At 40.7% G+C, this 15,799-nt stretch overlaps 1 protein-coding gene across 2 annotated transcripts in view; it reads right to left on the bottom strand.

The window, feature by feature from the left end:
- The window catches only part of RRN3 (RRN3 homolog, RNA polymerase I transcription factor), a 29,619-nt gene extending 21,460 nt beyond the window's left edge, over window positions 1-8,159 (bottom strand). Inside the window, exons 1-3 of one of the 2 annotated variants that reach the window (XM_007106150.4) lie at window positions 8,031-8,159; window positions 6,669-6,774; window positions 5,466-5,522 (exon numbers count right to left, since the gene is read on the bottom strand). In XM_007106150.4, coding sequence (XP_007106212.2) covers window positions 5,466-5,522; window positions 6,669-6,774; window positions 8,031-8,119 — 252 coding nt within the window. In that variant the 5' untranslated portion in view covers window positions 8,120-8,159. Of the gene's footprint in view, window positions 1-5,138; window positions 5,193-5,465; window positions 5,523-6,668; window positions 6,775-8,030 lie in introns of those variants that run through there. The other variant, XM_024123429.3, reaches the window with a different exon arrangement.
- Window positions 8,160-15,799: the final 7,640 nt, after the last annotated feature.

Below are 15,799 nucleotides of genomic sequence, written 5' to 3'. Positions count from 1 at the left end.
AAACTAACACACCATTGTAAAACAGTTATACTCCAATAAAGATGTTAAAAATAAATAAATAAATAGATGATTCCAGCCCCAGCCATTTGAATCCTCATGAGCTGAGGTTTCAGACATCAGTCATGGAGTAGAGACAAGCCATCTCCTCTGTGTACTATTTGAATTGCTGACCCACAAAATCTGGGCACATATTAAAATTTTTGTTTATTTCAAAAAACAAAACAAAACAAAAACCATCCACATAAAAAAAAATTTAAATTTGGGGAAAAAAATGTCACAAACTTGGACTTAAGCCAAAGTTGGGATGAAAATTTCTTAGTTTGTATCAAAATGGAAAAAGATGTTACAATAAATTTTCTTTTTTTTAAAAGTAATATAATAACTGATATACAGGAAAAAGAATCAAATGCAATACTTAATTCTAATCACTTCTGTTTGCCCTAGAAAATGAGAACACCTCAAATGTTGACACCTGGGACTTCTTTAAACTAAAGAATTGTAACAGATTCAAATATTCTAAGACCACAAGGACCAACAGGTACCTTTACTTCCTCTATACTCATGCTGACCTGCAAGCATGTTGACAACATTCATTTAACCTGATTAACTAGAGTCATCAATAAATGTAACTTTTTCTTAACCCAACCTTCAAATGGGTTTAAATGAATTAAAATGTGTTCAATATAAATGATGGTTCCACTACTCCATTAAATATTTTTCAGACAATAAAATTACTATTCATGATACTTTTAGTGACATGGGAAAACCTAAATAGCAATACAAAAAAGCCATGTAGAGAATAAGATATCAGTTATATTTAATAAAGATACTGTTTGTATTCATGCATATATACAGCATACACAAGAAAAAAAATTAAAGCCCCTAATTTTGGGGAATTCCCTGGTGGTCCAGTGGCTTTCACTGCTGAGGGTGTGGGTTCAATCCCTGGTTGGGGAACTAAGATCCCGCAAGCTGGGCAGCGCAGCCAAAAAAGAAAAAAAAAAAGGCCCTAATTTTTGAAAGAAAATGGTTAATGTTGACTAAGAGTCAGTAGGGGAAAGAGACATATGGTGTTGTACCTTTAGCAACAGACTACAAACAGACAGTGTTGAACCTGCAGTGATAAACTATTAGCAGACAGGCTGGACCTACAGCAATAGACTACTTATAGGGAGTGTCATTTAGTGAGAACACACCATGTGCCAGGCATGGTGCTCAACACTGTACATATATACCTTTTCCGAATCCTAACAATGCTGCAAATGGATTAATGTTATTCCCATTTTACAGTTGAGGCAACTGAGCCTAAGAAAGATTAATAAGCAATTTGCCCAGCCAAACCAGTAAAAAACTAGGTTCAAACCTGACCGCCCACAGGAATAAAGACGCAGAGGTAGAAAGTGGACTTGAGGACACGGGGAGGGGGAAGGGTAACCTGGGACGAAGTGAGAGAGTGGCATGGACATATATACACTATCAAATATAAAACAGATAGCTAGTGGGAAGCAGCCGCATAGCACAGGGAGATCAGTTCGGTGCTTTGTGACCACCTAGAGGGGTGGGATAGGGAGGGTGGGAGGGAGACGCAAGAGGGAGGAGATATGGGGATATATGTATTGATGATTCACTTTGTTATAAAGCAGAAACTAACACCATTGTAAAGCAATTACACTCCAATAAAGATGTTAAAAAAAAAACCTGTCCGCCTAGATCAACGCTCCACCCACTTTCCCATAATGCCTTGCCCCACATGAAGGCGCTTCCCACCTTTTCCACACCAGTTCACCAGTGAGTGCTTCCTATGCATTATCTATGTGACAAACCTCAATGACACTGACTATTTACTCATGAATCCTAAGTAACCTGGCAATAAAATAAGTCGTAACTCATTTGCACTACAGTAACTTCATAATGTCTACAGTCATTAAGGATAACAAGGCCTGAAACAGAGAAGACAAGCTAAGTTACACACAAATAAAAATAAGTTAGCTCTATCCTGTCACTTTTCCACTAAAACAAATGCAACAAAATTATAAGGACAACATTTAAACTGCTCCACTTTGGGCTTCCCTGGTGGTGCAGTGGTTGAGAATCCGCCTGCCGATGCAGGGGACACGGGTTCGTGCCCCGGTCCGGGAAGATCCCACATGCCGTGGAGCGGCTGGGCCCGTGAGCCATGGCCGCTGAGCCTGCGCGTCCGGAGCCTGTGCTCTGCAACGGGAGAGGCCACACAGAGAGAGGCCCGCGTACCAAAAAAAAAAAAAAAAAAGCTGCTCCACTTTTTAAAGTAAACCAGTCAGAGACTTTGGTGCTTCAGTACTGAACTATTATTAGAAACAAATTATTTTAACACTCCTCTGAACTAATGTGGACACAAATAATGTGATTCTTGGGCTTCCCTGGTGGCGCAGTGGTTGAGAGTCTGCCTGCCGATGCAGGGGACGCGGGTTCGTGCCCCGGTCCGGGGGGATCCCATATGCCACGGAGCGGCTAGGCCCGTGAGCCTGCGCGTTCGGAGCCTGTGCTCCACAACGGGAGAGGCCACGGCAGTGAGAGGCCCGCATACCGCAAAAAAACAAAACAAAACAAAATAATGTGATTCTTGGTCTGTCAAAATCCCAAGGATATGTGCTGATATAAAATACAGCAGAACACAAAGAATGTGGTTCTTTGTACCTGTGGAAGAATGCACAGGTCTTTAAAGAAGAAGTGATGCTTCCATTGTCTTTAAACAGACTGAGTATTCTTGGGGGCTCTATACCTTACAGAGGTAAAAAGCATGTCTTCAGAAAACCAAAAGCAGTTCAGTATGGCTGGACTATATCATGAGCAAGCAAGCCAACAGAAAAATCTGGGGAGCAAAGAGGGGCCAGACAAATCAGTGAAGTCCTTGTAAGCCAAATTTACAATTAGAAAGATCTGCTGGCAGTGTAGGGTATGGACTGAATGAACAACCATGTGCTTAAACAGAACCTGAGAAAGTTCACTGGTGAAGATGATATTGCAGTTGGATCTCAAAAAGGAGGAGTTTTATAGTTACAGTAATAATATTAATAAACACTAATATAAGACTATGTGCAAGGCATTATTCTAAGACTTTAACATATATTAACTTGTTTAATCCTTACAACCGCTCCATGAGATAGGTACTACCATTGGTTCCCATTTTATAGCTGGGAACACTGAGGCACTGAAATGCAGTAACCTGCCCTCAGTCACAAAGCCAGTAAGGGAGGGAGGCTATGTAACCAGAGCCCAGGCTCAAATAGGTAGCAAACAAAGTAGATACAGAGGACCTCTTACAGCCAGAAAAAAAAAGGCACATGCAAAGCCCTAAAGATGAACAGAAATGGCAAATTTAAGAAATAAAGTATCTAGTGGGACTGAACACTGAAAATTTATTGCAGACCATGCTAAGAAGCTGGTCCTTTATTCTTCAGTGGGCATGAAGTAGGGCAATGACATGTTTAGAATGTGCTTTCGAGATGACTTAGGCTGAGACAGAGATAAGCAATAAATCATTTAAGCACATAAAGAAAGATGCAGAAGTGGGTTTGGGAGAGAGAGAATGCTAAGTTCAGGGCACTTGTAACACCTGTGGGCTGGCAGTTAAGACATCTGTACAGCATTGTAATTCAACTATACTTCGATAAAAAATAAATTAAATTAAATAAAAATTTTAAGAGGAAGGAAGGGAGGGAGGGAGGGAGGGAGGATGGAAGGAAGGAAGGAAGGAAGGAAGGAAGGAAGAGGTCTGGAGCCCACAAGAGCAATCTGAGCTATAGATGCAAATCTGGAAGTTATCAGGACACAGATAAATTTCAAAACCATGAGGGCATTAAGGAAAACACACAGGAAGAATCTGTAAAGTGAGGAAAGGGTTAAGTTTGGAAATCCAATCAATGTCAAATTTAAGAAGAACCTGTCAAGAGAATGATTAGAGATAAGTGATAAGAAGACAGGAAGATCAAAGAAACCAAAGGAAAGGGTTTTTTTTGTTTTTTCATTTTATTTTATTTTTTGGCCACGCCACGCAGCATGCGGGATCTTAGTTCCCCAACCAGGGATCAAACCTGCACCCTCTGCAGTGGAAGCACAGTCTTAACCACTGGACCGCCAGGGAAGTCCTGAAGGAAAGGTTTTAAGAAATGGGTAGTCAACTGTATAAACTGCTACAAGAAATTACTATGGGACTTTAAAAAAAAAAAAAAGTCCACTGAAATCAACACATAAGAAATCACTGGTAACTTCTGTCATAGTAAATACAGCAGTGGACTTAACAGTGGATTTAAACATGAATGAGAAATGAGAAAATGCAGACTGTCAACAGGAACAACAACTAACAATTACAAAGTCCTCTGAGTCAGAGGCTGTTCTAAATGCTTATTGTATATTAACTCATTGGATCCTCTTAAAACAGCTACATTTAAAGTACTTCTCTTATTTCTCTGGTTTTACAAGGTGGAAAACAGAGGCAAAGAAGTTAAACAACATGCCCAATATCACACACTGGGAAACAATGGAGTTGGAATTTTAATGCCAGGCAATCTGACTACCACTGCCCACAGTAATAGACTATTCTTTCCAAAATTGGGCACTAAAGGAAGAAAAGGGAAATAACATTTACTGAGTTGTTACTACATGACAGGTATATACCTTGAACCATTTCCAAAAACACTGAAAGAGTAGTTTGAAAGACAAATCATTTTTTGTTGTTTTTTTGTTTTGTTTTGTTGTTTTAGAACTGGAGAGACATGAGAGTTGCATGCAGCATAGAAGAAAGGTTCTAAAAAGGAAAAATTAAAGCAGGGTTTCTCAACCTCAGGACTACTGGCATTTGGGGCCAGATCATTCATTGCTGTGAAGGGCTGCCACGTGTATTGTAGGATGTTTAGCAGCATCCCTATCATCCACTCACTAGATGCCAGTAGCACTCTTCCCTTCTCCCAGTTGTGGCAATCAAAAATGTCTCCAGTTCATCACCAAATTACCTCGGGGGCAAAAGTGCCCCTGGTTGAGAACCATTAAAGAAAGATCATAGAGCAAGTTGTAGAGAATGGAATAGGACCAAAAGTGCAAACCAATGTCTCTACAAAGCGGCAATAACTTTGCTAATAATCAAACACAAAATTAATTACCTTTATCTCTGGATCTGACAGCTGGTTCTTCAACAACTCAAAGTCATTTGTTTCCCCCTTAACAAGAAGGGGGGAAAAAAAATGAATTTTTCCTTGCTTGGGTTTCCAGTTAAAGACCAACAGCAGGATTTTTAACTTTTACAAACATTAAAGAAAGATCATAGAGCAAGTTGTAGAGAATGGAATAGGACCAAAAGTGCAAACCAATGAGAATGGAATAGGACCAAAAGTGCAAACCAATGAGAATGGAATAGGACCAAAAGTGCAAACCAATGTCTCTACAAAGCGGCAACAACTTTGCTAATAATCAAACACAAAATTAATTACCTTTATCTCTGGATCTGACAGCTGGTTCTTCAACAACTCAAAGTCATTTGTTTCCCCCTTAACAAGAAGGGGGGAAAAAAAATGAATTTTTCCTTGCTTGGGTTTCCAGTTAAAGACCAACAGCAGGATTTTTAACTTTTACAAAAAGAACATTGTAACTTACACATATCAGTTGCAGATTATAAAATCCTGACTACGAAAATTTTAAAACTCATGTTAGTGCAGCTAGGGGGCTTGGAAAAAAAGAAAATGACAACAGGCCATTCATATTTAGCTATACTGTGTACTGACATTTGAATATGATAATCAATACTCCATGATACTATCAAATCATATACATGAATATAAATGCAGGTTACATATAATAGACAGTAATGCATATTTTCCTACCATTGCTGAGATACAGCAGAATCACTGCTAAACTAACACAAAAACAAAGCCAAAAAAAAAAAATCCCCATTAATAGAGCTGGTTTATTGTCCCAAAGCAATGCTTTCATAAGTCCTTAAGAAATAAAATGCGGTACTTCCCTAGTGGGCGCAGTGGTTAGGCATCCGCCTGCCAATGCAGGGGACACAGGTTCGATCCCTGGTCCGGGACGATCCCACATGCAGAGGAGCAACTAAGCCACACATAGCTGTGCGCCACAACTACTGAGCCTGCACTCTAGAGCCCGCGAGCCACAACTACTGAGCCCACGTGCCACAACTACTGAAGCCCGTGCACCTAGAGCCATGCTCCGCAACAAGAGAAGCCACCACAATGAGAAGCCTGCATAGTGCAACGAAGAGTAGCCCCCACTCGCCGCAACTAGAGAAAACCCATGCACAGCAACAGACCCGACACAGCCAAAAATAAATAAATAAAATAAATTTATTTTTTAAAAGAGAAATAAAATGCTTTGATCTAATGGTTTTTTATTCTACTACTTGCTAAAGATTTTAAAAGACACTAGGTAAATAAAGCACTTGATGTAAAACCTCAGCAAAGGGGTTACTACTCTAATTTTGAACTGACAGCACCGTGCTGTTAAATTTGTTTGATTTCAATATTGATATCTAAAATCCATTTTATTTGTCTACTGGTTTTTAGTATAACAGCTATAATTGTATTCTGACCAGCAAAAATGAAACCTCAATATATCAATTATATTTCAATAAAGCTGGGAAAAAACCCCATCAACCTCACATTATCACCTCTTACCTTTCTGTACTTCAGTAACACTTCTGTCACAGTTCCACCAAACCGAACAGTTTTTCTTGGGGGAGAATTGAAGAAATCATTTTCTAATGCAAGCATATCTGAAAGCCTATAGAACCAAGATTATCAAGCCATTAAGTGCATGACAGGGAAAAATAAAAGCTATAATAGCCAACACTTATTGAACCAACATCATTCAGTGGGACTACTGCTAAAGCCTCCTAACTGGCCTCCCTCCTTCCACTTGAGTCCCCCAGCAGTCCATTCTTCATTCAATGATCTAATGATCTTTCAAAAACTTAAGACAGATCATGCTACTCTACTCTCTTGCTTAAATTCTCCAAACGTTTCCTACTCTATCGTCTTCAAGGTTCTACATAAATTTGGCCCCTGCCTACCTCTCTGACCTCACCTCTAACCACTTAACCGTACTGCAGCCAGGGTCCTTTCTGTTCTTCAAACCTGCCAAGCAGATTCCCATTTTACATACCATTCCCTCTGTCAAAAACACTCACTCTCCAGATGTGTATGCGGTTGGACCCTTGTCTTCATTCAAGTTGAAGCTCAAATGTCAGAGACCTTCCCCATCAGAAATCGAAAGTACCCATCCTCTCCCTCTCCCCTACCATCACACTGTTTTATTTCTTCACAGCAGTTACCGCTATCTGAAATCATCGTTTACTTATCTACTGTCTTTCCCTCCTTAGACTGAAGATCTGTTGAGAGCAGGGACATTGTCTCTTTTGATATACTGTCCCCCATGCCTAACGCCAAAAGTAGGCACTTAAAAAATATATTATGGATGATATTATGCCAAGTGTTCCGCAAAGTTTGCTTCTTTTAAACAGAGCAGATTAGTGAAAAAACAGCATCCTGCTAAGGACTCTCAAAGTTAAACCCCTAAGCGTTTTACGGTGGTTTGGGGGTTTAAAAGCTGAGCTAGATATAAACACTGTTAAACAAACGTGTGTCAAACAAATTTCAAAAAAACAAACAAAACGTAAGACGCAATTTTCCGTCAGTGGCAGCATTTGGCTAATAATCCAAATAGCCCAGGGACCTCTTTCCAAAGCTAGTCGAAGAAGCAGGAAGGAACAGTAAAGAAAGAGAATGTACTACCCAGGCCTGGGATGCTATAAGGGAACCCAGTGGGGAGAAAAGGGGTACTATGGAGCAGAGAATAGGTTCATTTTTCCATCCCCTCTCCCACTTTTAGTACCCATCTAAGGAGCATGGACTCACTCTTGAGGACCTACTCCCACCCCACTCCGTTAGCTCTGTCCCAGACCCTTCAGCTCCGCTCCCCTAATCCCGGTCCTGGGCTTTGGTCCCAGACGCGCAGAAGGAAGCGTCCTGGATTCTTACCCGGTCCTCGACCCGCCCAGCGTCTTGACTGCAGCTGCCGAAGCGGCGGCATTTCCGGGAAACCGCGTGTGAAGCAACGGTGCCGCCATCTGACCGGACACAAACGACGACTACAGCTAACGCCGGAAGTCGTACTCCTTCTAGGACCGCCTCCATCCCGGAAAACGAGTGTGCGAGCGACGGCCTTCAGCCAATCAGGAACCCCACGTGGGGAGAGCTGAGTGACCTCGGCGGGCTAGAGTGCCGCCAATGAGGTCTCTTCAGCCCCATGCATCAGGCCCCTCCTTCCGCTTGGAGGACTTTCTCCGCCCAGCGAGTTGCGGCGATGAGGGCACCTCCAGTATTAGGACTGGAGACATTCGTAGGACGATTCGGTCCAGCCCTGAGGCTCCTGGAGAAAGGGCGAGGACACCGGCAGTTGCTAAGCGGTGGCTGGGTATGTCGAGTATTAACTTTTTGGAGTCAAAGCCTTCCTCAATCAAACTGAAGAACCCGAAGCCCTGTGATTAATCCAGACCCGCAGAGAGATAGGTGGGTCGGGGTTTGAACAAGTCGGCTTGACCCAGGAACCCGCTTCTCCGTCTCCACTGCGCTATCCTCACAGACACCCAAGCTAATCTTACCCTCCCGGAAGCAGGCTTGACGAAGAGACTTACCCAGAAATCTCAGAGCTGTGATGATGCTGGGATGAGAAATCAGAGAGTGAGAGAAGACAGTTTCCAAAAGGCATTGGCCCTTAAACTTAAAATTTTAAAGGAGGTACCGAGTCGGCCGACCCCCAAAGCAGGGAAGGGTCTTCCAAGCATAGGGAACAACAGGTGCCAAGGCAGGGTGGGTGGGAAGGAGGCAGAGGGAAAGAGGGAGTGTCCCTCCCCTCAGTTTCTAAGAAGGGAAAATGTTGCAACCTTTGGAATCTGTATAGAATTAAATAAAAAGGACGTAAACCAGCTCCAGCAACTTGTTGAATATAAAGCACTGTTCTGTTTTTTGCAACAATGTAACTGTCCTTCTGCTGTCTCCATATGGTCTCACCGTTTCTTCCCTCACAGCTTTAGGGTTCCTGCGGAATGCTGGGCAGAAATCATTCATGTCCCCAAAACAGAGGAAGTTACGCCCTAGCTCACAAAGATGTTCAAGACAGCTGATTAAGTGGGAATCTTCACCCCTCCACCCCCAGAGCTTAAAAAAAAAAAACAATTCTTTGCACTCTCAGCCAGAAGTTTAACTCTGTACTGTCAAGCAGTTTGACAATTACTTTATTCTTTCATTTTTAGAAAGTCTGATATGTAAAAAAGAATATATATTAATGTAAGTTATAAAACATAGTAAAGTGAACACCTGTGAATGTACACCCAACTTATAAAACAACCTGTATTATTGATTCTTCCTGTGTGCTCCTTCCATATCCCACCTTCTCCCTGCTTCCTCTCAAGGTAATCACAATCCTGATTTTTTAAAAATTTCAACTTTTCTTTATGCAATTACCATATGTATTCCCAGACAATATACTGTTTATTTTCACTTGTCTTTCAGTGATAAAATTACTTCCATGCTGTATTATGCTGCTACTTCTTTTCAATTAACATTATGCTTCTAGAATCCATCCCTGTTGTATGTAATTGTGTTTTCCCTGCTATGTAGTGTTCCATTATATGAACATACCATGATTTATAAATCCATTTTCTTCTCTCCAACATTTAGATTTTTTCCTTTCCGCACTCCCTCCCACTGTTATGTACATTGCTATGAATATTATTATAATAGTCTCCTGATTCATACGTGCAAGAATTTTTCTAGGGTAGAGTTGCTGGCTTGGGGTGTATACAAGACACAGTCAAAGAGCTTTCCATGGGAGTTTGGGATTAGCAGATGCAAACTGGTATATATAGAATGGATAAACAACAAGGTCCTACTTTACAGCACAGGGAACTGTATTCAGTATCTTCTGATAAAATATAATGGAGGGCTTCCCTGGTGGCGCAGTGGTTAAGAATCCGCCTGCCAAGGCAGGGGACACAGTTTCAATCCCTGGTCCGGGAAGATCCCACATGATGTGGAGCAAGTAAGCCCATGCGCCACAACTACTGAGCGTGCATTCTAGAGCCCCAGAGCTACAACTACTGAGCCCGCTTGCCTAGAGCTGGTGCTCTGCAACGAGAGAAGCTACCGCAATGAGAAGCCCGTGCACCACAACGAAGAGTAGCCCCAGCTCGCTGCAACTAGAGAAAGTCCACGCACAGCAACGAAGACCCACTGCAGCCAAAAATAAATAAATTTTAAAAAAATAATGGAAAAGAATATGAAAAAGAATGTATATAGGGACTTCCCTGGTGGTCCAGTGGTTAGGACTCGGCACTCCCAATGCAGGGGGCCCAGGTTTGACTCCTGGTCGGGGAACTAGATCCTAAGAGTCCACATGCACCTAAGAGTCCACATGCTGCAACTAAGAAGCCCGCATGCCACAACAAAAGATCCCACATGCCGCAACTAAGACCCGGCACAACCAAAATAAATATTTTTTTTAAATACTCTTAAAAAAAAGAATGTATATATATGTATCAATATAATAGTCACTTCGCTGTACAGCAGTAACACAACGTTGTAAATCAAGTATACTTCAGTAAAAAATAAAGAAAAGAATAAAAGAGCTTTCCAAATTGGTTGTGCCACTAGACACTGCCAGCAATACCTTGTCCTTAAGCTTGAGCACAACTCCTTCCTTATTCTCACAAAGCACAGTTAAGACAAGACTCCTAAGTTAAAATGTTTTTTCAGTGAAACCTGAGCACAATGAAAGAAAAATCCTAAAACTAAATAGTATAATCTACTATTGGAGTTCCTTGGTCCTGTTTCTTCATTGGGGATCCTCTACTCACTCTGTTCCATGGGCCAACTCAGCTGGCCAGGGAAAAGCCTTCTTTATCCAATCTTGCCTTTCCCAGACTCTGATCTCTTTTTGTCTCCAAATCTAATAAAAAAAAATAATAAAGACCTCTCCTTCTCCAACAACAACAAGCAAACAAGAATTAACATGCTCTGCAAAGATGCAGCCTTGCTCACAAAGAAGTCATCCCTTTACATTACTGTGCGTTACAGTTGTTCATAATTGTTCTGAGCTTCTTCACTCCAGAATGAAATTTTACTTTCATATACCCAGGAGACCCATTAAACTGTTTTTCAAAAGAGCAGTCTTCCCCTAGAGATGAATTTTACAGTCATCCCTAGGAGTAGTTCTCTTGGTTAAAGCCTCTTGGCTTGAAAATAACAGAAACTATCTCAAGCTAGTTTAAGCAGAAAAGGAGAATTTGTTCTAAGGATACAGGATATCTTAAAGCACCAGAAAATAATTTTTCACTGGCCAAATTTGAGTCAGGCACCCTCCTCTAACCCAATCTTGAGAGGTGAGGTCATATTGTACCTTTGCTGTAGATGAAAGTGTCACTATTAATGCTCCAGAAATGTTTTTCAAATGACTATATGGCAGGGATGATTCAAATGAACAATTTCTAAATAGCAAAGCCAATAATAGATATCCCATTTGTCCCTTTCCCCTTTCCAAAAACAGTCAACGACTATTTTATGTCACTTATCTTTACAAAAACGCCATTCCTTAATGCAAGATCTCAACTATATATCTTTATTATTTATTTATTTATTTTATTTATTTTGGCTGCATCGGGTCTTAGTTGCAGCACGCAGGATCTTCGTTGAGGCATGAGAGATCTTTTGATGCAGTGTGTGGGCTTCTCTCTAGTTGTGGCATGTGGGGTTTCTCTTCTCTAGTTGTGGCGCGGACTCCAGGGCACATGGGCTCTGTAGTTTGCAGCAAGCTGGCTCTCTAGTTAAGGCACGTGAGCTCAGTAGTTGTGGCGCATGGGCTTAGTTGCCCCGCAGCATGTGGGATCTTATTTTCCTGACCAGGGATCGAGCCAGCGTCCCTTGCATTGTAAGGCAGATTCTTTGCCACTGGACCACCAGGGAAGTCCCTGTGTATCTTTAATACATAGAGTTAATGTATATTAATTAATAATGTATATATGTTTACTAATTAAAGTATCATATTTACACACAGTATATGTAATTATATATAATAAAAATACTATAAATTGTATTGCTATCTAATTATAATAATTATATACAATATAATGTATTTAATATATTATTAAATAATAGTATAAATATATCCCAAGACCATTAATTTAGAGCCTTTCTTTTCCCAGAGAAGTATAAAGCAGAGTTTCTCAACCTTGGCACTATTGATATTTTGGTCCAGATAATGCTTTATGAGGGGAGGAGACTGTCCTGCGCATTGTAGGATGTTTAGCAGTATCTCTGGTCTCCACCCACTAGGTGATAGTAGCATTCCCCTCCTCCCCATTATGAAAAGCAAAAGTCTCTAGACATGTCAAATGCCCCTGGGAGACAATATTGCCAAAATTAAGAACCACTAATATAAAGCAAGGCCTTAGTGAACTTTTAGTCCAATTGAAGACACAAAATATATAAGAAACAACTAGAGAAAAAAAGGTAAAACAGTATACAAAATTATATTGTAAACAGTCATAAAATTTTCATTTTTGCCTTTAATATTCTTGGAGGATATTAAAAAATATTACCATTTAATTCTGTTGGGAAATGGTGGTAATGCGCAAGAGCCTCGTGCTATTTAATGCCTATTTGGAATGTTTTTCAGATTTTTACCAGAAGGATGCTACAGAGTAAAGTACCTTAATTTCTTCCCTAAATTCCTTAGAAGGCAACTGCATCTGACTTGTTATGAATCAATAACATATTTTCTATTGTTTTATTGGCATAATTTCAGAATCTGTTTTATCTGTCTTTCTAATTGATCTTTGGTTGGAAGAAACTAACAAACCTCAACTTTATCTTTGCCTACAGACTTTCAGTCTAATAGTAGTTAATATCTGTATTCATCTATTCAACAAACATTTATTGAACACCTAGGTACCAGGCCCTGTGCTAGGCACTGGAAGTATGTGATCAGCTAACAACAACAGCAACAGTAATGGTCCTTGCCTCGTGGAGTTTGCCATCTAGTGAGAGAAACAGACATTGATCAAATGTATCATTGATCACACTTACAAATCTATTAATTCCTTTACAGGAGAATACATAGTGCTGTGGGGTTCTATAATGTTGATAATTTATATCTTTAGGGGGTTCTGGGAAGTTTCCTTGAGAAAGTGATTATTGAGTTGAAATTTAAAAAGCACTAAGGGGGTCTTCCCTGATGGTCCAGTGGTTAAGACTTCACGCTTCTACTGCAGGGGGCACAGGTTCAGTCCCCCATTGGGGAACTAAGGTCCCGCATGTGGCATGGCCAAAAAAAAAAAAAATCACTAAGGGTGAAGGGCTCAGGAGACTGTGAGGGGACAGTGCTTTGAAGGCAGGAAGAAAAGTGTGTGAAAGACCCCATGGCAAGAGTAGAAAATGGGGTATCATTTAGGATTTTAGTCAGTCCAGGGTTGAGGTAACAGTCATTTGGAGGAGGGTGGTGGTGGGTAAGAAGAAGAGAATCCACTGAGAAAACAGCCAAAATTGGAATCCTGAAATAAATGAATAATTGTCCAGGGATCCTTTTGTAATGCAAATACTCATTCCTTTTCCTTCTTTATATTCAAATTATATTAGCCTTTTGCAAAGCAAGACACAAAGTACAGAAATCTAAGCTAAGTGGATGTTAAATTTCAGAAGAAGTAATATATTATTTAACAGCAATTCACCATGATATAATCTGATAATGGTACTGGAAAATTTTCTCCATACTAATGTTACTGAACTCAGGTTCACCTGCTCTTTGCTCAGGAATCCAATACCGAGAGGCAAGTGTTGGGTGAAAAGGAAAGTTGGCTTTATTGAGGAAGCCAGCAATCCTGGGGAGAAGGTGGAGTCATGTCCCAAAGAACCAAATTCCTACTCCCCAGGTTTTGCTTGACGATTACACAGGGAAAAGAGAAAAGGGCTACATTCTGGGGAGGGGGCAATCTTCTATTTTCAGAGATGATTGTCTTGATCACACAAAAGTAGCCATCGTGTCTCACTTGTGGTTGGAACATTATCTGAGCCATAAATCTTTGGTCAGCTAGGCCTTCTGGTTCCAACTGGCCTGGGGTCTATGTGCTTGTGGGCAGCATACAGTTAACTTCTTTTACCTTCTGGGGGTTCCAGTATCTGCAAAACAGCTCAAAGGATATGGCTCAGGATATTATCTATAGTCCTTGAGGAGGTACTAAATGTCCTTGACTTTGTTTAATAGCAAAACTATTATTTTGCCTTGCTTGCCTATTTTCCTCTGCATTTTCTCATTTCTCTGATTAAATTTATTCTTTGGAACTGGAGGAAGGCCTAGGAGGCTAAAGTTTTTCTACAAACAAGAGGCAGGTGGAGGATGGGGGTTGTGGGGGGGATCGTCTGTCCCAGGAAGGTTCCACAGGGTCCTGCTCGGTTACACTAAATCATTTAACTAAAAATTTACTTATATAACAAAGGATAAAGAAAGCCTTAGAACGGGCTTCCCTGGTGGCGCAGTGGGTGAGAGTCCACCTGCCGATGCAGGGGACACGGGTTCGTGCCCCGGTCCGGGAGGATCCCACATGCCGCAGAGCGGCTGGGCCCGTGAGCCAAGGCCACTGAGCCTGTGCGCCTGGAGCCTGTGCTCCGCAACGGGAGAGGCCACAACAGTGAGAGGCCCGTGTACTGCAAAAAAAAAAAAAAAAAAAAAAGCCTTAGAACTATATTTTGCTGTATTATCCATTCCCTGTTTATTAAAATAGTGTGGCAAATACATACTGTGTGATATAAAAGCACGTTGAGGAGAAAGAGTGGCACCGCAGAAAGAGCATCAGGCTCTAGAGCTGTACACCTTGACCTAGCTCACAGGGTTAAACTTTCAACTCACTCCTTTCAGAAACAAAAACTAGAAAAGTAGCCTTTCTCAGGCTGATCAAACCAGACTACTGCAGAAATAATGAGTTAATCTCCTAATTACAGCCCCTTTCGACTTTTCCAAAAGTTCTGCATCACTTTGTTAATCATAAGTAATGACCCTTGTGCCATTTTGTCTAGCAGAGTCAAACTATGAGAGATCTTAACATGGTGGGGAATTCACATTAGTTTTGCAGACTGTAATATTGGAAGCCTTATACTACATACAGTCTATAATTATACTCTGATATAATTTATGATATTTGGCACTTGTCAAAATGCAGTTTTCTTTCCTTATTTTTGTGCAGGTGACTAAAAGGCATATAGTCTTCCATGCTTATTTAATTTAATGAAGTATATTAACTCATAGAACATGGGGGACGGGTAAATAATCACATTAACAATATTAATTTTAAAATTTAAAAAAAGTTTCATGGGTTTTACTGATGGAGTTTCACCCTTTAGAGCTGAGTCACAAAGAATAGGAATCAAACCCCAGATTTGTCATTTACTCTATTACTTTGGGCACCTGCCTAAATGTTCTCAGAACTTCAGTTACCTTATCTATAAAATGGGGATAACAATTTTTTTGAGCTATTTTAGGGCTATTGTAAGGATTAGATTAGAGCATGTAAAGCACAAACCACAGAGTATGGCACAGTGAGCACTACAGAGTGGGTTTTAATTAAATGACAGTAGTATTTGCCCAGTTATTTTCAGGTAAACGTGAGAAATATAGTTGCAGTCAGGTGAAAACTGATGTGTGAGATAGAGAGATGGATCTATTGTAGAAAACAAGAAAATAATTCATAAATTGCCCAGCA

Source organism: Physeter macrocephalus, chromosome 14 (genome assembly GCF_002837175.3).
Source record: "Physeter macrocephalus isolate SW-GA chromosome 14, ASM283717v5, whole genome shotgun sequence".
NCBI lineage: Eukaryota > Metazoa > Chordata > Mammalia > Artiodactyla > Physeteridae > Physeter > Physeter macrocephalus.
This window is presented reverse-complemented; position numbering and strand designations above follow the sequence as displayed.